Source organism: Musa acuminata, chromosome BXJ2-2 (genome assembly GCF_036884655.1).
Source record: "Musa acuminata AAA Group cultivar baxijiao chromosome BXJ2-2, Cavendish_Baxijiao_AAA, whole genome shotgun sequence".
NCBI classification, from domain to species: domain Eukaryota; kingdom Viridiplantae; phylum Streptophyta; class Magnoliopsida; order Zingiberales; family Musaceae; genus Musa; species Musa acuminata.
The window spans coordinates 18,975,339-18,998,446 of NC_088339.1; the positions used below are offsets into that span (position 1 = coordinate 18,975,339).

General features: G+C 35.0%; 2 protein-coding genes across 11 annotated transcripts in view; both read left to right on the forward strand.

The window, feature by feature from the left end:
* LOC135605216 (large ribosomal subunit protein uL30x-like) lies at nt 1-14,188 on the forward strand. 5 transcript variants are annotated; one of them, XM_065095033.1, is made up of 7 exons: nt 1-140; nt 2,901-3,110; nt 9,024-9,212; nt 12,159-12,256; nt 12,359-12,496; nt 12,570-12,672; nt 13,744-14,188. In XM_065095033.1, the coding sequence occupies exons 2-7, from the start codon at nt 2,928-2,930 to the stop codon at nt 13,957-13,959; spliced, it is 927 nt and encodes a 308-aa protein (XP_064951105.1). In that variant the 5' UTR covers nt 1-140; nt 2,901-2,927; the 3' UTR covers nt 13,960-14,188. The 5 variants fall into 5 exon arrangements, with proteins under 5 accessions (XP_064951105.1, XP_064951103.1, XP_064951104.1 ...); XM_065095031.1 differs by lacking the exon at nt 1-140 and adding an exon at nt 782-950; XM_065095032.1 differs by lacking the exon at nt 1-140 and adding an exon at nt 782-950 and having other exon boundaries at nt 2,917-3,110.
* Nucleotides 8,361-23,108, forward strand: part of LOC135605215 (large ribosomal subunit protein uL30x-like) — a 20,181-nt gene continuing 5,433 nt past the window's right edge. The window contains exons 1-2 of one of the 6 annotated variants that reach the window (XM_065095028.1): nt 8,361-8,390; nt 17,223-17,416. In XM_065095028.1, the coding sequence (XP_064951100.1) occupies nt 17,234-17,416 (183 nt within the window). In that variant the 5' untranslated portion in view covers nt 8,361-8,390; nt 17,223-17,233. Of the gene's footprint in view, nt 8,391-15,084; nt 15,245-17,206; nt 17,417-22,699; nt 22,717-23,108 lie in introns of those variants that run through there. The other 5 variants (XM_065095024.1, XM_065095025.1, XM_065095026.1 and 2 more) reach the window with 5 other exon arrangements.

Here is a 23,108-nt window from a genome sequence, read left to right on the forward strand (position 1 = left end):
CTGACGTGGGTAACCTTCAGGTCATGGTTTTAAGTGGGGCAAATGTCATATCGCTTGTCGTCCGTCTGCTTGTCCCACCGTGGCCCGAATGGCTACCAAATCCATAAGCGGGTGTGTGTGGTGGGCGTCGCAGCCGTCGGGTGAGTTGAAAATATCATTTTTGGCGTATCCATCCGTTAGAAGTTCTGTATTTCTTATAAATTTTGATAGCACATCACTTATGTATTTCTCTTGACATTATGATCTTTACATCATTTTAGATATAATAGCGTATTGTTTTCCTTCAAATACTAATGTTCACATATTCATCCAAAAAATGTCAGCTAATTGTGATTAGTGTTAGTTTGAGTTAAAATATTTTTATGCATCTAACGTATCTATAATATTCTTATAATTATTAGTGGTTTTGAAAGGATATTAATATCATTGAAAGTAGATTTACCACCATTTATAGATATACACAAGCTTTTGAGAATTTGTTAAATTAAATTTGAAGAAAATAAATAAAAAAACAATAACTTATTTTGGACTAATATTATATTTATATATGTGCAAATTTGCCAGCTGGTGTTCGAAAAAAAAGGAAAGACGAGAGAAGAGGGACCCACGCAGATGTCAGTGGGGGCCCAACTCCAGTTAGGTGGGTCCCGTCTTTCGTATGGGTAGGCGGGTTCGTCATCTAAATCCGGAAGTACTAATGGCACCCCACAGCCACACCCATGATCTCCCAAGTCCCGACCCAACTGGGTCAGAAATACGGGTGCTCGAGTCTGGGTGCGATAACAGCCCTCCCCCCCCCCCGCCCCTTCCCCCTCCTCCTCGTCTCTCGTTCTCGCTGCGACGAACCCTAAATCCCTTCCCTCTTCCAACTCTGCTCCTCGATCGAGGAAGAGTCGATCGCAGAAGACCAGGAACGCTTGCCCCTTCGCGCTCTTTTGCTCTGATCCGAGGTTCTGTTTCTTCGCTCCCCCTTTTTCCACGGCTTTTAGGCTTCGGAATTCGATTTTGACGCATGATCTTGTTAGCTGGCGCAATTCTCCAGTATTTAGTCTCGATCTCTCACCCGTTCCTTGAATTTTAGGTGATAAAAATAATTTCTTGTGTTATTTTCTGTAAGCAGAGATGTTCTAGGGTTAGCTTGAGACCAAATGCCACGGCTTTGGTATTTGTGTTAATTATATAGTCGTAAGCGATTTCCTTGTTTAAGCAAAGATTGTAACCAATATATTGGGTTTGGGTCTTTTTGCTGCGTTAGTGGTAGATGCCAACAGCATGGTCATTATGATTGAGAGGAGGCTACTTTCATGAAAAGTTGTAGTTCATTGCCTTCTTCATATTCAACATAAATATAACTAAAGATATAGATACAGCTCCAAACTAAATCTTCAGGTTATTCAGTTATAAAATGTTCATATAATTGTTAGGTGGTTCTTCCTTTTTTTGATTGCTAAGAAGTTTTAAATTATTTTTTTTCAAATGATGGCAATGATGATGATGATGATACTACTCAAACCTATCTTGCAAATATTGTCGTGGTACCATCGAGTTTGATGTAAAACTTATCCGTCCTTTTCCCTTTCTTCATGCTGCTTCATGGTTAATGTATTTGATGTTTTAGCTGCTTCATTTAAGATAGCTTAAGTAAGGCCGAGCGAAGGAAAGAGAGGTTAGGGTTTTGCTTCACGTTTTATACCCCATAACGATACCGGTATTGTTACTGCTCCGAAGGAAATCGGTGGCGGTTCAGACCGTCCGGTTCGAGTTAAGTCGAACCCGACCGCAAGAAAGGCCGGTTTGACCTGATTATATATGGACCGGATATTTGTCCAGATATAATCAGGTCAAACCGGCCTTAAGAGTCCCACAATTAGCGTCTAGTGCATAGGAACGAAAAATAAAAATAAAAATCCATAAAAGTCAAGTTAATCAATGGTTTTAAATTACTAGTTTATACATAAAGTATAATAAAAATAACAATATAAAATACAATTAATTTTTCTGACTATATATATATATATATATATATATATATATTTATGTGTGTGTGTGCGAATAAATGAAAAAACCCCGGTCCAGATATAATCAGGTCAAACCGGCCTTTCTTGCGGTCGGGTTCGACTTAACTCGAACCGGACGGTCTGAACCGCCACCGAGTTCCTTCGGAGCAGTAACAATACCGGTATCGTTTTGGGGTATAAAACGTGAAGCAAAACCCTAACCTCTCTTTCCTTCGCTCGGCCTCCCTTCGCCTCCTCTCTCGTCAGTAGAGTGGTGAAACACCAACAAACGTAATCGTCCTTCTCCTTCCTCCTGATATTGATCAATCTCGTTTTCAGACGTATCGAAGCTCCTCAATCTATAGCATTTGTTTGATTTCCTCTCTTCTTCCTGTAATATTCGGTATGTTTTTGGTTTGAGATGCTTGTTCTTTTGTATCCTTTACATTTACTCGTGCGAAGTATCAGCCCCGTTTTCAAGCGAATCGAGGCTTCTCAATCTCTAGTTTTTGTTAGATTTCCTCTGTTGCTCTCGTAAGAACCTGTAATTTTTAGCTTTAGATAGTTGTTTCTTCGTTTCATTGGTTTCTTCTTTAGTAATTCTTCCAGTTGTATGTGGTTCATTTTTTTTCTTTTGTGGTAGTCCGTTATCATCCGCCTGTGCTTGCTTAAATATGTGCGCTTTTTCTTCAAAACCACTCATGGATTTATTTGCTTTAGTGTCTCCGGCGATCTCTGAATTCGTTGGTGGGGCTTTCTCTTTATTTATGTAACAGTATTTAGGTTCACTTCATTCCCTTCTTTTGGGTTTTCACTTAATATTCCGCTTTTTGTAATCCATAGTGGTGCTTATAGTGTTCTCTTCCTTGGTTTGCTTGACATGTTGCAACGTCAAATGCACAGGGGGAGTTGTTCTCAGGATAGGCTGTCATGGCTGACGACGAGCCGCAGCCCCTTAACTATGTCCAAGAGACAGTGTTGAAGAAAAGAAAAAACAATGAGGAATGGGTTATCAAGAAAAGGGAGCGATTAGCAGAGCGAAAGAAAAGTAAAGAAAGCTTGAAGCCTGCCATTAAAAGGCCTGAAGAGTTTGTCAAAGAATATCGTGACAAAGTAAGTCTTCGTACTTGGAAAGCTAAACTACAATGGTTTTACATCTTTGTCTTGTCAGTTTTAGTTTACCAACTTGATTGTCTCATTTAAGAACTGCTCTATTATCGTGGACTCTTCTTATATGCATGACATAATTCCTTTTCTGAAATGTTAAAACTGCCTAACTGCAAATTAACAAAACTCTGTTGGATTACCTACCTCTATGATCTTCAGGACAATGGCCCATAAAATATTTCACCATCCTCAAGTGCTAAAAATTTTTAAGCTAGCAGGAACTGGCTTGTTCTAATCCATTATCTTGTATTCTTTATGATGTCATATACATAGTTGAAGCACAGAGAGAGAGAGAGAGAGAGAGAGAGAGAGAGAGAGAGAGAGAGAGAGAGAGGAGCAGCAGCATCAAACAGGAGGAAAGGCGAGGTGATGTATTGAGGCATTGTTATGCCAACAAATCAAATCAGCTTAGGTTTGTCCAATGCAGAAACATTGGGCTGGGTGGGCCAAATTGTCATTGGCTGAGTTTGGAAAGAAGTTATTCGATGAATATAGGATCAGAACTTTTAAAAAGGACAAACTTTTCTCCAATATTACTTTTGCTGCAACTTATCATCATTTAGAAATTGAGAATCTGTTTCAGCTGTTCTCTAAAAGGCAGTCAAAAGGGCTAAAATGATGGTACATGGCCATGTAAGAATGCCAAAATTGGATTGTAATTTAGATTGAGTAGAAGCCATACTCCTTTTACACATTTCCAGTACGCTTACCCTTAATTTACGTTTAGATGGGAGCTAGACTTAATTGAATTGTGTACCTAACCAATATTGGTTTGGCTTAACCCTAGCCCATACACATAAATTGCATCTGCTGCACTCAATCATGCCTTTAGACATCAAATGCTGTATATATCTTGCAATTACCCACAGGAAATTACGATTCAGTAGTGAACTTTATTGCATTGTTCAACATGAATTTCAAGTCAAATGATGGTATGTTCCAATTTGTTCTTTTGGCATGTGGAAATGTTGGTTTAGATGCTTCATCATCTATTAGAATGTGCTAACATAGGGGATCTATAGTTAATCCTGCTAATGGATTCTCATTTGATGCAATTTATACAATGCACATGATCCCACGTTTAACAATTAAAATTTCAAAGTAGGAGCATATTCTTGATGTAGGTCAAGCACATGACGAGCAAAGAAACGATATGTATATATTTAAATTTGGGAATAGAGCAAGAGAGACAGTGAGAGTCAGGAATTGATACTAATTCAGATAAAAAAAAAGAAACTCACTCTAGTTTAAGGAAAAACACGATGAAGGTCTCATACCTCACAATAATTACATATAATGTGGTAAAAGAATGGCGGTTTATTCAATCATTCTATTGTCCTTAGTTACGAGCACTTTCACTTTTTTTATATATCTCAAGTAAAGAACACATACATAAAACGAGGAAAGATTACAAATCCATCAAAGTGAATCAATCATATACTCTTTCTCATGGTTGTTTTTTGAGAAAGATGGAATTTCAGATGTGATTTGAAGAATAACCATTCTTTTTTATGATTTATCTGATTGATTGACTTCTGATGATCAATTTCTTCCATCATTTTGTGTTGACTTTTTTTATTCTTCTTGGATAATCTAGAACACTAAAGTAGAGAGATGTTGTCATGTGGTAACTCATTACATTGTAAAGTATCCCTAAACTAACCAAATTTATTCAAATGAGATATAAATTTAAATGGCTCCCCCTATGCATTTGACGTTGCAACATGTCAAGCAAACCAAGGAAGAGAACACTATAAGCATCACTATGGATTACAAAAAGCGGAATATTAAGTGAAAACCCAAAAGAAGGGAATGAAGTGACCCTAAATACTGTTACATAAATAAAGACAAAGCCCTACCAACGAATTCAGAGATCGCCGGAGACACTAAAGCAAATAAATCAATGAGTGGTTTTGAAGAAAAAACGCAAATATTTAAGCAAGCACAGGCGGATGATAATGGACTACCACAAAAGAAAAAAAAAGAACCACATACAACTGGAAGAATTACTAAAGAAGAAACCAATGAAACGAAGAAACAAATATCTAAAGCTAAAAATTATAGGTTCTTACGAGAGCAACAGAGGAAATCTAACAATAACTTGAGATTGAGAAGCCTCGATTCGCTTGAAAACGAGGCTGATACTTCGCACGAGTAAATGTAAAGGATACAAAGGAACAAGCATCTCAAACCAAAAACATACCGAATATTACAGGAAGAAGAGAGGAAATCAAACAAATGCTATAGATTGAGGAGCTTCGATACGTCTGAAAACGAGATTGATCAATATCAGGAGGAAGGAGAAGGACGATTACCTTTGTTGGTGTTTCACCACTCTGCTGACGAGAGAGGAGGCGAAGGGAGGCCAAGCGAAGGAAAGAGAGGTTAGGGTTTTGCTTCACGTTTTATACCCCATAACGATACCGGTATTGTTACTGCTCCGAAGGAACTCGATGGCGATTCAGACCGTCCGGTTCGAGTTAAGTCGTACCCGACCGCAAGAAAGGCCGGTTTGACCTGATTATATCTGGACCGGGGTTTTTTCATTTATTCGCACACACACACACATATATATATATATATATATATATATATATATATATAGTTAGAAAAATTATGTGTATTTTATATTGTTATTTTTATTATACTTTATGTATAAACTAGTAATTTAAAACGATTGATTAACTTGAGTTGTATGAATTTTTATTTTTATTTTTATTTTTCGTTCTTATGCACTAGACTCTAATTGAGGGACTCTTAAGTCACACAAATAATTAACTAACCATCAAGATGTCTTTTCAAAATTTATAAAATATTCTTAAATTTAGAAACCTATTTGTAATTAATAGATTTCTTTTCTTTAATTGTTCAATGAGCTAATATGCCATAAGAATGTAATTTTTTATCAAGCATCTTATATAGATTGATAATACTATAAAATCATCTAGGCATTATTAAATTACATAAGTTTTTTAATATTTAATTTATTATGTGCTATTTTTAAAATTATTTTCATAAAAAATATGTTTAGTGATCGTAGTGATTGATCATTTAAAAGAGGTGATCAGATTATATGATCCTATCTAATTAAGTATAATTTATTATAGATTTGATTGAATTCTGATGATGGTTATTGGTCAATTCAAATAAAGTTCCATAAAATTTATTAGGAGATGATATTAATGAAATGAACTTTTATAATTATTTATTTTATACTTTTTGCTCTATCTATAAATAGACAAGACCTCCTATGGACCAAACATAAAAACATTAGATCATAAGATGTTATACATGATAGTTATTGATAAATTATAGTTTTTCTCTTATTTTCCTTTGTAATTAATTCATTGGTGTTATGAAAGAGAGAAAAATGTAAGTTTAGTTTTTCTTACAAATCGACATCATTTTAATTTTCAAATCCAAAGATAGTGGTGTTGTAGATCAAATAAAGATATTTCCATATGACATTAAAAGTACGTATCATAAATATGATTGATTGTTATTTAATCTCAATCCTAACATTAAAATTTTTTCGCATAATAGTAGTATATTACAAGGATTGCCATACCGACCCGTACCGCCCGGTACGAGCGGTACGTACCGGTCCGATGGTATAACGGTACGCGGACCGTCCGTTACCGGGCGGAACGAATAATAATAATAAAATAATATATATTTATATATATATATATATATAGTGACGTCGCCGAAAAAAGCGTTGCGTCGCCGAGAATGGCGACGTCGTGTCGCCTCGATTTTATTTAAATTATTAATATATATATATAATATATATATATATATATTAATATACATATATATATATATAAATATACATATATATATATATATAAATATAAATATACATATATATATATATATATATATAATTTTATTTTATTATTATTATTCGTTCCGCCCGGTAACGGACGGTCCGCGTACCGGTATACCATCGGAACGGTACGTACTGCTCGTACAGGGCGGTACGGGTCGGTATGACAATCCTTGTAATATAGTACTATTATGCGAAAAAATTTTAATGTTAGGATTGAGATTAAATAACAATCAATCATATTTATGATACGTACTTTTAATGTCACATGGAAATATCTTTATTTGATATACAACACCACTATCTTTGGATTTGAAAATTAAAATGATGTCGATTTGTAAGAAAAACTAAACTTACATTTTTCTCTCTTTCATAACACTAATGAATTAATTACAAAGGAAAATATGAGAAAAACTATAATTTATCAATAACTTTCATGTATAACATCTTATGGTCTAATGTTTTTATGTTTGGTCCATAGGAGGTCTTGTCTATTTATAGATAGAGTAAAAAGTATAAAATAAATAATTATAAGAGTTCCTTTCATTAATATCATCTCCTAATAAATTTTATGGAACTTCATTTGTATTGACCAATAACCATCATCAGAATTCAATCAAATCTATAATAAATTATACTTAATTAGATAGGGTCATATAATCTGATCACCCCTTTTAAATGATCAATCACTACGATCACTAAACATATTTTTTATGAAAATAATTTTAAAAATAGCACATAATAAATTAAATATTAAAAAAAGTTATGTAATCTAATTATGCCTAGATGATTTTATAGTATTATCAATCTATATAAGATGCTTGATAAGAAATTACATTCTTATGGCATATTAGCTCGTTGAACAATTAAAGAAAAGAAATCTATTAACTACAAATAGGTTTCTAAATTTAAGAATATTTTATAAATTTTGAAAAGAGATCTTGATGGTTAGTTAATTATTTGTGTGACTTAAGAGTCCCACAATTAGCGTCTAGTGCATAGGAACAAAAAATAAAAATAAAAATAAAAATCCATAAAACTCAAGTTAATCAATGGTTTTAAATTACTAGTTTATACATAAAGTATAATAAAAATAACAATATAAAATACACATAATTTTTCTAACTATATATATATATATATTTATGTGTGTGTGTGCGAATAAATGAAAAAACCCCGGTCCAGATATAATCAGGTCAAACCGGCCTTTCTTGCGGTCGGGTTCGACTTAACTCGAACCGGACGGTCTGAACCGCCACCGAGTTCCTTCGGAGCAGTAACAATACCAGTATCGTTTTAGGGTATAAAACGTGAAGCAAAACCCTAACCTCTCTTTTCTTCGCTCGGCCTCCCTTCGCCTCCTCTCTCGTCAGCAGAGTGGTGAAACACCAACAAAGGTAATCGTCCTTCTCCTTCCTCCTGATATTGATCAATCTCGTTTTCAAACGTATCGAAGCTCCTCAATCTATAGCATTTGTTTGATTTCCTCTCTTCTTCCTGTAATATTCGGTATGTTTTTGGTTTGAGATGCTTGTTCCTTTGTATCCTTTACATTTACTCGTGCGAAGTATCAACCCCGTTTTCAAGCGAATCGAGGCTTCTCAATCTCTAGTTTTTGTTGAATTTCCTCTGTTGCTCTCGTAAGAACCTGTAATTTTTAGCTTTAGATAGTTGTTTCTTCGTTTTATTGGTTTCTTCTTTAGTAATTCTTCCAGTTGTATGTGGTTCTTTTTTTTTCTTTTGTGGTAGTCCGTTATCATCCGCCTGTGCTTGCTTAAATATGTGCGCTTTTTCTTCAAAACCACTCATGGATTTATTTGCTTTAGTGTCTCCGGCGATCTCTGAATTCGTTGGTGGGGCTTTGTCTTTATTTATGTAACAGTATTTAGGTTTACTTCATTCCCTTCTTTTGGGTTTTCACTTAATATTCCGCTTTTTGTAATCCATAGTGGTGCTTATAGTGTTCTCTTCCTTGGTTTGCTTGACATGTTGCAACGTCAAATGCATAGGGGGAGTTGTTCTCGGGATAGGCTGTCATGGCTGACGACGAGCCGCAGCCCCTTAACTATGTCCAAGAGACAGTGTTGAAGAAAAGAAAAAACAATGAGGAATGGGTTATCAAGAAAAGGGAGCGATTAGCAGAGCGAAAGAAAAGTAAAGAAAGCTTGAAGCCTGCCATTAAAAGGCCTGAAGAGTTTGTCAAAGAATATCGTGACAAAGTAAGTCTTCGTACTTGGAAAGCTAAACTACAATGGTTTTACATCTTTGTCTTGTCAGTTTTAGTTTACCAACTTGATTGTCTCATTTAAGAACTGCTCTATTATCGTGGACTCTTCTTATATGCATGACATAATTCCTTTTCTGAAATGTTAAAACTGCCTAACTGCAAATTAACAAAACTCTGTTGGATTACCTAACTCTATGATCTTCAGGACAATGGCCCATAAAATATTTCACCATCCTCAAGTGCTAAAAATTTTGAAGCTAGCAGGAACTGGCTTGTTCTAATCCATTATCTTGTATTCTTTATGATGTCATATACATAGTTGAAGCACCCAGAGAGAGAGAGAGAGAGAGAGAGAGAGAGAGAGAGAGGAGCAGCAGCATCAAACAGGAGGAAAGGCGAGGTGATGTATTGAGGCATTGTTATGCCAACAAATCAAATCAGCTTAGGTTTGTCCAATGCAGAAACATTGGGCTGGGTGGGCCAAATTGTCATTGGCTGAGTTTGGAAAGAAGTTATTCGATGAATATAGGATCAGAACTTTTAAAAAGGACAAACTTTTCTCCAATATTACTTTTGCTGCAACTTATCATCATTTAGAAATTGAGAATCTGTTTCAGCTGTTCTCTAAAAGGCAGTCAAAAGGGCTAAAATGATGGTACATGGCCATGTAAGAATGCCAAAATTGGATCGTAATTTAGATTGAGTAGAAGCCATACTCCTTTTACACATTTCCAGTACGCTTACCCTTAATTTACGTTTAGATGGGAGCTAGACTTAATTGAATTGTGTACCTAACCAATATTGGTTTGGCTTAACCCTAGCCCATACACATAAATTGCATCTGCTGCACTCAATCATGCCTTTAGACATCAAATGCTGTATATATCTTGCAATTACCCACAGGAAATTACGATTCAGTAGTGAACTTTATTGCATTGTTCAACATGAATTTCAAGTCAAATGATGGTATGTTCCAATTTGTTCTTTTGGCATGTGGAAATGTTGGTTTAGATGCTTCATCATCTATTAGAATGTGCTAACATAGGGGATCTTTAGTTAATCCTGCTAATGGATTCTCATTTGATGCAATTTATACAATGCACATGATCCCACGTTTAACAATTAAAATTTCAAAGTAGGAGCATATTCTTGATGTAGGTCAAGCACATGACGAGCAAAGAAACGATATGTATATATTTAAATTTGGGAATAGAGCAAGAGAGACAGTGAGAGTCAGGAATTGATACTAATTCAGATAAAAAAAAAGAAACTCACTCTAGTTTAAGGAAAAACACGATGAAGGTCTCATACCTCACATTAATTACATGTAATGTGGTAAAAGAATGGCGGTTTATTCAATCATTCTATTGTCCTTAGTTACGAGCACTTTCACTTTTTTTATATTTCTCAAGTAAAGAACACATACAAAAAACGAGGAAAGATTACAAATCCATCAAAGTGAATCAATCATATACTCTTTCTCATGGTTGTTTTTTGAGAAAGATGGAATTTCAGATGTGATTTGAAGAATAACCATTCTTTTTTATGATTTATCTGATTGATTGACTTCTGATGATCAATTTCTTCCATCATTTTGTGTTGACTTTTTTTATTCTTCTTGGATAATCTAGAAAACTAAAGTAGAGAGATGTTGTCATGTGGCAACTCATGACATTGTAAAGTATCCCTAAACTAACCAAATTTATTCAAATGAGATATAAATTTAAATGGCTCCTCATTTCTTAAGATATCAGAAGGTATATCATATGAAATGAATTGGTTTATGCCAATGTTGAAGTATCATTTCAGATCATTCATTTTTTCCCTATTTATGTTGTATGATAACCCTTGCATGCAATAGGTCGCTCCTCTTGACATGGGTAACAAAGGTTCAAGTCACAGAAATATTTTCCATACTTGCAACAGTCAGACTGCATATGTTGACATTCTCTAGTCTCCACATCGGTGATAGCATCATGCACTGAGCCAATCCTAGACTTTCTTTAATTTTGAATTTCTTTCTGTTACAAAATTAAAGAAGAAATCTGTTTCTTTTACAATGTGTCACTAGTCTTAAGTAATCAAAATTTCCAGCTGAACACAAACTTTTATGATGAGGGATATGAACCAACCATTAGGTTGGTTCTCTAGTCATGTATTGGTTCTCTAGTCATAGCTGAACAGGGTCTTGAGCAGGCCACCTGACCTCTTAAAAGTAACTCCAATAGGTTGCTACTTTGTCTAAAATTGGTAAACTCCTTAAGCACCTGAGACAACTCGAACTCAACCAAAATCCTGACCCAAGTGACCTGTTAAACATTGATCAACATTACAACTGAGACTTTGTTGAGATGACCAAAAAATGACCGTGTGTTCTAACTAAGACTTGGAATAATCTAAAATAAACTTGACATAGTGAAAAGCAAACTCATGGGAATTGGAGATGTAGATAGTACATATAAGGTAGTTCTGTTTGTGATGCCTTCTGTTCAAATATTTTATGTTTGTCTCAGTCTCTTGCTTTCACTGGAAAAACTATTGTGCTCTCTATTTTCTTGAGGAAAATTTGATGCTAGTGTGTTATGTTTGAGTTTGTGGGCAGATAAAGAAATTCACAAAAGTTTGGATTTGTGTGTAAATTGCAAAATATGGATATGTATTTAGTCCCGAATTCTGATGAAAGGGGTGTGACTTGCTGTGTTATTCCTTGGTGGCAGATATCTACCATGTTCTCATGGGTATCTCTTGACCTTGGTTGCTGTGGCTTATACTTTGTGATGTAGTGAAGTCAGTTAGATATGTGCCTTCCAGCACTCTGGATTTTCATGCAGTTCAATTAATATCTGTTTGTAGATAAGTTCTGTAGTTAATCTAACTGCCTTATATATAAGAAGGGTCAGTTCTCAATTTTGGACCTAATGAGACCATAAATACGTAGGAGCTGGACTTTGTTCGCATGAAGCAGAGGCTAAAGCTACGGAAATCTTCCAATGATGCCATAAAGTCTAAGTTACTTTTTGTTATTCGCATCCATGGGTGAGTTAGATATCATGTGATCCTGCTTTTTTCTGTTCTTGAACTTCATGTTTAACCTTCTTGGATGTTTTTTTATCTGCTCAAATGTTACCTTGAATTCAGATCAAGGGATATGCATCCCCGGACAAGACAAATCTTAAATAAGTTGCGGTTGAGACATATCTTAAGTGGTGTATTTCTGAAAGCCAATGAAGCAAATTTGAGAATGCTTCTGACTGTAGAACCGTTCATTACTTATGGGTAATTATGCAAAACTTAATTCTAACCTAAACTGTTCTTTTTTCTTCTAATTTGTTTGGTTTCAACTTTATAGTTATCCTACTTTGAAAAGTGTGAGGGAGCTTGTTTACAAGAAGGGCTGTGGAAATATAGAAAAGGAGAGGACTCCTCTTACTGACAACAACGTCATTGAGCAGGTATGATGGTGGTCAAGATATTGCTAATACTACTTTAGATTTTCTGTCATATTTGAGCAACTAAAGTGCAAATTTCTGTCATTGTATGAGATACTTAGTAGTTTCATGTGCAAATTTATTTCTTAGTTCACATTGAGAATGTTCATGTCTTTAGCATCGCACATGGACAGTTTTTTACTTCATTTTCTTTGGTTTGTTTCAGACATGATAAAATGTGTTGCTACATGGTAGTTTGCAGTGTTTTCTTTCTGGAGGTGTACCTGTCATAGTAACTTCTCTGCATATCCTTGAAGTAAAGAAAGTTATGCAATAAAATGAAGCTCTTGGAAATACTTAGGATAGATATTCCAGTGGAAACCTAAGCTTGATCTGGTTATTAACATTCAGAAAGCTGCACATGACTCTTTAGTGAATGGGAGATATCTTTTTGCACTTCTATACCCTACTGATCCTTTTGTGTATAAAGACTCTTGATCTTCAGTTATTCTGTTATCTTAGGGAGTTCTTTCTTCTAAGATGGACATAGCATGGTGGTCATGGCTTAGTGCCACTTTTTTTTTTTTTCTGTCTTTTGTCTTAATGCCTGGGCTTTTGTGCATATCGACACTTGATTACTGCTTCATTCCAGGCATATAAATGATACAACTTTTAGGACCTCGATTAATTTCTGGAGATAAACTTCTGGTGGTGACCTCGACTACACTACAGCAAATTTCCAGCCAGCCACAGCTCAGCAGCCAATTTTGTTGTGTAGTCAAAATATCTGACCATGCAGCAGCATTAATTGACTTGTAGGGTCTCCAGTCCATGATTTTTTATCTCCAGTTTGATAGGCTAAGACCTTCCATCTTAACTTACCAGCATATCAATTGTCAATAAATTATGGGAAATCTAGCAGAAGCCTGCACCAGGTCACCGAGCCGACATTCTCATTGTGAGACTTGAATGCAAGACAACTCTTCTGCTTTCATTATCTGCTTCTTTGTTTTGTCACTTCCTTCTCGTCTTCTTGGTATTTGTTACCGAACCAGAAGTTTATACACTTGTTAATATTTGTTGTGTGTGAAATAGGCACTTGGGAAGTATGGTATCATCTGTCTTGAAGATGTCGTGCATGAGATCGCCACAGTGGGATCACATTTCAAGGAGGTTACCAGCTTCCTGTGGCCATTCAAGCTTAAATGCCCAGAACGCAGATTACAGATGAAGAAAAAGCTCTACAAGGAGGGTGGCGATGCAGGCAACCGTGAAGATCACATCAATGAGCTCATTGATAAGCTGAACTAAGAGGGATGAGCTTGTGGTGGTCCATGTCAAGCATGGATGACATCAATTAAACTAGTTTTGCCAGACTTTTTTGCTTTTTATGGCTTGGAAAAGTATTTAGTGGAAATCAGTAATGTTGTATTCCCCGGCATCTTTTTGTTTTCTTCTTTTAACATCAAAATCATAATCGTCTTGTCTTTTTGACTCTTTTAACATCCTCAATAGATTCTTCCACTCGTCATGTTCATAATTTTGTTTTCATGATCATCTTTTTTCATTTTTGGCATGGTTAATTGGCTGATTCATCTGTTCTGGTGTTAGACGCTTGTCGTCCGGCTTTAATGATCATCTGTTCTGACGTGGGTAACCTTCAGGTCATTGTTTTAAGTGGGGCAAATGTCATATCGCTTGTCGTCCGTCTGCTTGTCCCACCGTGGCCCGAATGGCTACCAAATCCATAAGCGGGTGTGTGTGGTGGGCGTCGCAGCCGTCGGGTGAGTTGAAAATATCATTTTTGGCGTATCCATCCGTTAGAAGTTCTGTATTTCTTATAAATTTTGATAGCACATCACTTATGTATTTCTCTTGACATTATGATCTTTACATCATTTTAGATATAATAGCGTATTGTTTTCCTTCAAATACTAATGTTCACATATTCATCCAAAAAATGTCAGCTAATTGTGATTAGTGTTAGTTTGAGTTAAAATATTTTTATGCATCTAACGTATCTATAATATTCTTATAATTATTAGTGGTTTTGAAAGGATATTAATATCATTGAAAGTAGATTTACCACCATTTATAGATATACACAAGCTTTTGAGAATTTGTTAAATTAAATTTGAAGAAAATAAATAAAAAAACAATAACTTATTTTGGACTAATATTATATTTATATATGTGCAAATTTGCCAGCTGGTGTTCGAAAAAAAAGGAAAGACGAGAGAAGAGGGACCCACGCAGATGTCAGTGGGGGCCCAACTCCAGTTAGGTGGGTCCCGTCTTTCGTATGGGTAGGCGGGTTCGTCATCTAAATCCGGAAGTACTAATGGCACCCCACAGCCACACCCATGATCTCCCAAGTCCCGACCCAACTGGGTCAGAAATACGGGTGCTCGAGTCTGGGTGCGTTAACAGCCCTCCCCCCCCCCCCCGCCCCTTCCCCCTCCTCCTCGTCTCTCGTTCTCGCTGCGACGAACCCTAAATCCCTTCCCTCTTCCAACTCTGCTCCTCGATCGAGGAAGAGTCGATCGCAGAAGACCAGGAACGCTTGCCCCTTCGCGCTCTTTTGCTCTGATCCGAGGTTCTGTTTCTTCGCTCCCCCTTTTTCCACGGCTTTTAGGCTTCGGAATTCGATTTTGACGCATGATCTTGTTAGCTGGCGCAATTCTCCAGTATTTAGTCTCGATCTCTCACCCGTTCCTTGAATTTTAGGTGATAAAAATAATTTCTTGTGTTATTTTCTGTAAGCAGAGATGTTCTAGGGTTAGCTTGAGACCAAATGCCACGGCTTTGGTATTTGTGTTAATTATATAGTCGTAAGCGATTTCCTTGTTTAAGCAAAGATTGTAACCAATATATTGGGTTTGGGTCTTTTTGCTGCGTTAGTGGTAGATGCCAACAGCATGGTCATTATGATTGAGAGGAGGCTACTTTCATGAAAAGTTGTAGTTCATTGCCTTCTTCATATTCAACATAAATATAACTAAAGATATAGATACAGCTCCAAACTAAATCTTCAGGTTATTCAGTTATAAAATGTTCATATAATTGTGAGGTGGTTCTTCCTTTTTTTGATTGCTAAGAAGTTTTAAATTATTTTTTTTCAAATGATGGCAATGATGATGATGATGATATTACTCAAACCTATCTTGCAAATATTGTCGTGGTACCATCGAGTTTGATGTAAAACTTATCCGTCCTTTTCCCTTTCTTCATGCTGCTTCATGGTTAATGTATTTGATGTTTTAGCTGCTTCATTTAAGATAGCTTAAGTAAGGCCGAGCGAAGGAAAGAGAGGTTAGGGTTTTGCTTCACGTTTTATACCCCATAACGATACCGGTATTGTTACTGCTCCGAAGGAAATCGGTGGCGGTTCAGACCGTCCGGTTCGAGTTAAGTCGAACCCGACCGCAAGAAAGGCCGGTTTGACCTGATTATATATGGACCGGATATTTGTCCAGATATAATCAGGTCAAACCGGCCTTAAGAGTCCCACAATTAGCGTCTAGTGCATAGGAACGAAAAATAAAAATAAAAATCCATAAAAGTCAAGTTAATCAATGGTTTTAAATTACTAGTTTATACATAAAGTATAATAAAAATAACAATATAAAATATAATTAATTTTTCTGACTATATATATATATATATATATATATATATATATATATATATATTTATGTGTGTGTGTGCGAATAAATGAAAAAACCCCGGTCCAGATATAATCAGGTCAAACCGGCCTTTCTTGCGGTCGGGTTCGACTTAACTCGAACCGGACGGTCTGAACCGCCACCGAGTTCCTTCGGAGCAGTAACAATACCGGTATCGTTTTGGGGTATAAAACGTGAAGCAAAACCCTAACCTCTCTTTCCTTCGCTCGGCCTCCCTTCGCCTCCTCTCTCGTCAGCAGAGTGGTGAAACACCAACAAACGTAATCGTCCTTCTCCTTCCTCCTGATATTGATCAATCTCGTTTTCAGACGTATCGAAGCTCCTCAATCTATAGCATTTGTTTGATTTCCTCTCTTCTTCCTGTAATATTCGGTATGTTTTTGGTTTGAGATGCTTGTTCTTTTGTATCCTTTACATTTACTCGTGCGAAGTATCAGCCCCGTTTTCAAGCGAATCGAGGCTTCTCAATCTCTAGTTTTTGTTAGATTTCCTCTGTTGCTCTCGTAAGAACCTGTAATTTTTAGCTTTAGATAGTTGTTTCTTCGTTTCATTGGTTTCTTCTTTAGTAATTCTTCCAGTTGTATGTGGTTCTTTTTTTTTCTTTTGTGGTAGTCCGTTATCATCCGCCTGTGCTTGCTTAAAAATGTGCGCTTTTTCTTCAAAACCACTCATGGATTTATTTGCTTTAGTGTCTCCGGCGATCTCTGAATTCGTTGGTGGGGCTTTCTCTTTATTTATGTAACAGTATTTAGGTTCACTTCATTCCCTTCTTTTGGGTTTTCACTTAATATTCCGCTTTTTGTAATCCATAGTGGTGCTTATAGTGTTCTCTTCCTTGGTTTGCTTGACATGTTGCAACGTCAAATGCACAGGGGGAGTTGTTCTCAGGATAGGCTGTCATGGCTGACGACGAGCCGCAGCCCCTTAACTATGTCCAAGAGACAGTGTTGAAGAAAAGAAAAAACAATGAGGAATGGGTTATCAAGAAAAGGGAGCGATTAGCAGAGCGAAAGAAAAGTAAAGAAAGCTTGAAGCCTGCCATTAAAAGGCCTGAAGAGTTTGTCAAAGAATATCGTGACAAAGTAAGTCTTCGTACTTGGAAAGCTAAACTACAATGGTTTTACATCTTTGTCTTGTCAGTTTTAGTTTACCAACTTGATTGTCTCATTTAAGAACTGCTCTATTATCGTGGACTCTTCTTATATGCATGACATAATTCCTTTTCTGAAATGTTAAAACTGCCTAACTGCAAATTAACAAAACTCTGTTGGATTACCTACCTCTATGATCTTCAGGACAATGGCCCATAAAATATTTCACCATCCTCAAGTGCTAAAAATTTTTAAGCTAGCAGGAACTGGCTTGTTCTAATCCATTATCTTGTATTCTTTATGATGTCATATACATAGTTGAAGCACAGAGAGAGAGAGAGAGAGAGAGAGAGAGAGAGAGGAGCAGCAGCATCAAACAGGAGGAAAGGCGAGGTGATGTATTGAGGCATTGTTATGCCAACAAATCAAATCAGCTTAGGTTTGTCCAATGCAGAAACATTGGGCTGGGTGGGCCAAATTGTCATTGGCTGAGTTTGGAAAGAAGTTATTCGATGAATATAGGATCAGAACTTTTAAAAAGGACAAACTTTTCTCCAATATTACTTTTGCTGCAACTTATCATCATTTAGAAATTGAGAATCTGTTTCAGCTGTTCTCTAAAAGGCAGTCAAAAGGGCTAAAATGATGGTACATGGCCATGTAAGAATGCCAAAATTGGATTGTAATTTAGTTCGAGTAGAAGCCATACTCCTTTTACACATTTCCAGTACGCTTACCCTTAATTTACATTTAGATGGGAGCTAGACTTAATTGAATTGTGTACCTAACCAATATTGGTTTGGCTTAACCCTAGCCCATACACATAAATTGCATCTGCTGCACTCAATCATGCCTTTAGACATCAAATGCTGTATATATCTTGCAATTACCCACAGGAAATTACGATTCAGTAGTGAACTTTATTGCATTGTTCAACATGAATTTCAAGTCAAATGATGGTATGTTCCAATTTGTTCTTTTGGCATGTGGAAATGTTGGTTTAGATGCTTCATCATCTATTAGAATGTGCTAACATAGGGGATCTTTAGTTAATCCTGCTAATGGATTCTCATTTGATGCAATTTATACAATGCACATGATCCCACGTTTAACAATTAAAATTTCAAAGTAGGAGCATATTCTTGATGTAGGTCAAGCACATGACGAGCAAAGAAACGATATGTATATATTTAAATTTGGGAATAGAGCAAGAGAGACAGTGAGAGTCAGGAATTGATACTAATTCAGATAAAAAAAAAGAAACTCACTCTAGTTTAAGGAAAAACACGATGAAGGTCTCATACCTCACAATAATTACATATAATGTGGTAAAAGAATGGCGGTTTATTCAATCATTCTATTGTCCTTAGTTACGAGCACTTTCACTTTTTTTATATATCTCAAGTAAAGAACACATACATAAAACGAGGAAAGATTACAAATCCATCAAAGTGAATCAATCATATACTCTTTCTCATGGTTGTTTTTTGAGAAAGATGGAATTTCAGATGTGATTTGAAGAATAACCATTCTTTTTTATGATTTATCTGATTGATTGACTTCTGATGATCAATTTCTTCCATCATTTTGTGTTGACTTTTTTTATTCTTCTTGGATAATCTAGAACACTAAAGTAGAGAGATGTTGTCATGTGGTAACTCATTACATTGTAAAGTATCCCTAAACTAACCAAATTTATTCAAATGAGATATAAATTTAAATGGCTCCCCCTATGCATTTGACGTTGCAACATGTCAAGCAAACCAAGGAAGAGAACACTATAAGCACCACTATGGATTACAAAAAGCGGAATATTAAGTGAAAACCCAAAAGGAGGGAATGAAGTGACCCTAAATACTGTTACATAAATAAAGACAAAGCCCTACCAACGAATTCAGAGATCGCCGGAGACACTAAAGCAAATAAATCAATGAGTGGTTTTGAAGAAAAAACGCAAATATTTAAGCAAGCACAGGCGGATGATAATGGACTACCACAAAAGAAAAAAAAAGAACCACATACAACTGGAAGAATTACTAAAGAAGAAACCAATGAAACGAAGAAACAAATATCTAAAGCTAAAAATTATAGGTTCTTACGAGAGCAACAGAGGAAATCTAACAATAACTTGAGATTGAGAAGCCTCGATTCGCTTGAAAACGAGGCTGATACTTCGCACGAGTAAATGTAAAGGATACAAAGGAACAAGCATCTCAAACCAAAAACATACCGAATATTACAGGAAGAAGAGAGGAAATCAAACAAATGCTATAGATTGAGGAGCTTCGATACGTCTGAAAACGAGATTGATCAATATCAGGAGGAAGGAGAAGGACGATTACCTTTGTTGGTGTTTCACCACTCTGCTGACGAGAGAGGAGGCGAAGGGAGGCCAAGCGAAGGAAAGAGAGGTTAGGGTTTTGCTTCACGTTTTATACCCCATAACGATACCGGTATTGTTACTGCTCCGAAGGAACTCGATGGCGATTCAGACCGTCCGGTTCGAGTTAAGTCGAACCCGACCGCAAGAAAGGCCGGTTTGACCTGATTATATCTGGACCGGGGTTTTTTCATTTATTCGCACACACACACACATATATATATATATATATATATATATATATATATATAGTTAGAAAAATTATGTGTATTTTATATTGTTATTTTTATTATACTTTATGTATAAACTAGTAATTTAAAACGATTGATTAACTTGAGTTGTATGGATTTTTATTTTTATTTTTATTTTTCGTTCTTATGCACTAGACTCTAATTGAGGGACTCTTAAGTCACACAAATAATTAACTAACCATCAAGATGTCTTTTCAAAATTTATAAAATATTCTTAAATTTAGAAACCTATTTGTAATTAATAGATTTCTTTTCTTTAATTGTTCAATGAGCTAATATGCCATAAGAATGTAATTTTTTATCAAGCATCTTATATAGATTGATAATACTATAAAATCATCTAGGCATTATTAAATTACATAAGTTTTTTAATATTTAATTTATTATGTGCTATTTTTAAAATTATTTTCATAAAAAATATGTTTAGTGATCGTAGTGATTGATCATTTAAAAGAGGTGATCAGATTATATGATCCTATCTAATTAAGTATAATTTATTATAGATTTGATTGAATTCTGATGATGGTTATTGGTCAATTCAAATAAAGTTCCATAAAATTTATTAGGAGATGATATTAATGAAATGAACTTTTATAATTATTTATTTTATACTTTTTGCTCTATCTATAAATAGACAAGACCTCCTATGGACCAAACATAAAAACATTAGATCATAAGATGTTATACATGATAGTTATTGATAAATTATAGTTTTTCTCTTATTTTCCTTTGTAATTAATTCATTGGTGTTATGAAAGAGAGAAAAATGTAAGTTTAGTTTTTCTTACAAATCGACATCATTTTAATTTTCAAATCCAAAGATAGTGGTGTTGTAGATCAAATAAAGATATTTCCATATGACATTAAAAGTACGTATCATAAATATGATTGATTGTTATTTAATCTCAATCCTAACATTAAAATTTTTTCGCATAATAGTAGTATATTACAAGGATTGCCATACCGACCCGTACCGCCCGGTACGAGCGGTACGTACCGGTCCGATGGTATAACGGTACGCGGACCGTCCGTTACCGGGCGGAACGAATAATAATAATAAAATAATATATATATTTATATATATATATATATAGTGACGTCGCCGAAAAAAGCGTTGCGTCGCCGAGAATGGCGACGTCGTGTCGCCTCGATTTTATTTAAATTATTAATATATATATATAATATATATATATATATATTAATATACATATATATATATATAAATATACATATATATATATATATAAATATAAATATACATATATATATATATATATATAATTTTATTTTATTATTATTATTCGTTCCGCCCGGTAACGGACGGTCCGCGTACCGGTATACCATCGGAACGGTACGTACTGCTCGTACAGGGCGGTACGGGTCGGTATGACAATCCTTGTAATATAGTACTATTATGCGAAAAAATTTTAATGTTAGGATTGAGATTAAATAACAATCAATCATATTTATGATACGTACTTTTAATGTCACATGGAAATATCTTTATTTGATATACAACACCACTATCTTTGGATTTGAAAATTAAAATGATGTCGATTTGTAAGAAAAACTAAACTTACATTTTTCTCTCTTTCATAACACTAATGAATTAATTACAAAGGAAAATATGAGAAAAACTATAATTTATCAATAACTTTCATGTATAACATCTTATGGTCTAATGTTTTTATGTTTGGTCCATAGGAGGTCTTGTCTATTTATAGATAGAGTAAAAAGTATAAAATAAATAATTATAAGAGTTCCTTTCATTAATATCATCTCCTAATAAATTTTATGGAACTTCATTTGTATTGACCAATAACCATCATCAGAATTCAATCAAATCTATAATAAATTATACTTAATTAGATAGGGTCATATAATCTGATCACCTCTTTTAAATGATCAATCACTACGATCACTAAACATATTTTTTATGAAAATAATTTTAAAAATAGCACATAATAAATTAAATATTAAAAAAAGTTATGTAATCTAATTATGCCTAGATGATTTTATAGTATTATCAATCTATATAAGATGCTTGATAAGAAATTACATTCTTATGGCATATTAGCTCGTTGAACAATTAAAGAAAAGAAATCTATTAACTACAAATAGGTTTCTAAATTTAAGAATATTTTATAAATTTTGAAAAGAGATCTTGATGGTTAGTTAATTATTTGTGTGACTTAAGAGTCCCACAATTAGCGTCTAGTGCATAGGAACAAAAAATAAAAATAAAAATAAAAATCCATAAAACTCAAGTTAATCAATGGTTTTAAATAACTAGTTTATACATAAAGTATAATAAAAATAACAATATAAAATACACATAATTTTTCTAACTATATATATATATATATATATATATATATATATATATATATATATATATATATATATTTATGTGTGTGTGTGCGAATAAATGAAAAAACCCCGGTCCAGATATAATCAGGTCAAACCGGCCTTTCTTGCGGTCGGGTTCGACTTAACTCGAACCGGACGGTCTGAACCGCCACCGAGTTCCTTCGGAGCAGTAACAATACCAGTATCGTTTTGGGGTATAAAACGTGAAGCAAAACCCTAACCTCTCTTTTCTTCGCTCGGCCTCCCTTCGCCTCCTCTCTCGTCAGCAGAGTGGTGAAACACCAACAAAGGTAATCGTCCTTCTCCTTCCTCCTGATATTGATCAATCTCGTTTTCAGACGTATCGAAGCTCCTCAATCTATAGCATTTGTTTGATTTCCTCTCTTCTTCCTGTAATATTCGGTATGTTTTTGGTTTGAGATGCTTGTTCCTTTGTATCCTTTACATTTACTCGTGCGAAGTATCAACCCCGTTTTCAAGCGAATCGAGGCTTCTCAATCTCTAGTTTTTGTTAGATTTCCTCTGTTGCTCTCGTAAGAACCTGTAATTTTTAGCTTTAGATAGTTGTTTCTTCGTTTTATTGGTTTCTTCTTTAGTAATTCTTCCAGTTGTATGTGGTTCTTTTTTTTTCTTTTGTGGTAGTCCATTATCATCCGCCTGTGCTTGCTTAAATATGTGTGCT

Excerpts from the sequence above, each read along its gene's own strand:
- LOC135605216 (XM_065095033.1), top strand. The coding sequence starts at position 2,928 with ATGGCTGACGACGAGCCGCAGCCCCTTAACTATGTCCAAGAGACAGTG. Across the intron at positions 3,111-9,023 it reads TCAAAGAATATCGTGACAAA|GCTGTCATGGCTGACGACGA; the intron begins GTAAGTCTTCGT and ends TTCTCGGGATAG. Across the intron at positions 9,213-12,158 it reads TCAAAGAATATCGTGACAAA|GAGCTGGACTTTGTTCGCAT; the intron begins GTAAGTCTTCGT and ends ATAAATACGTAG.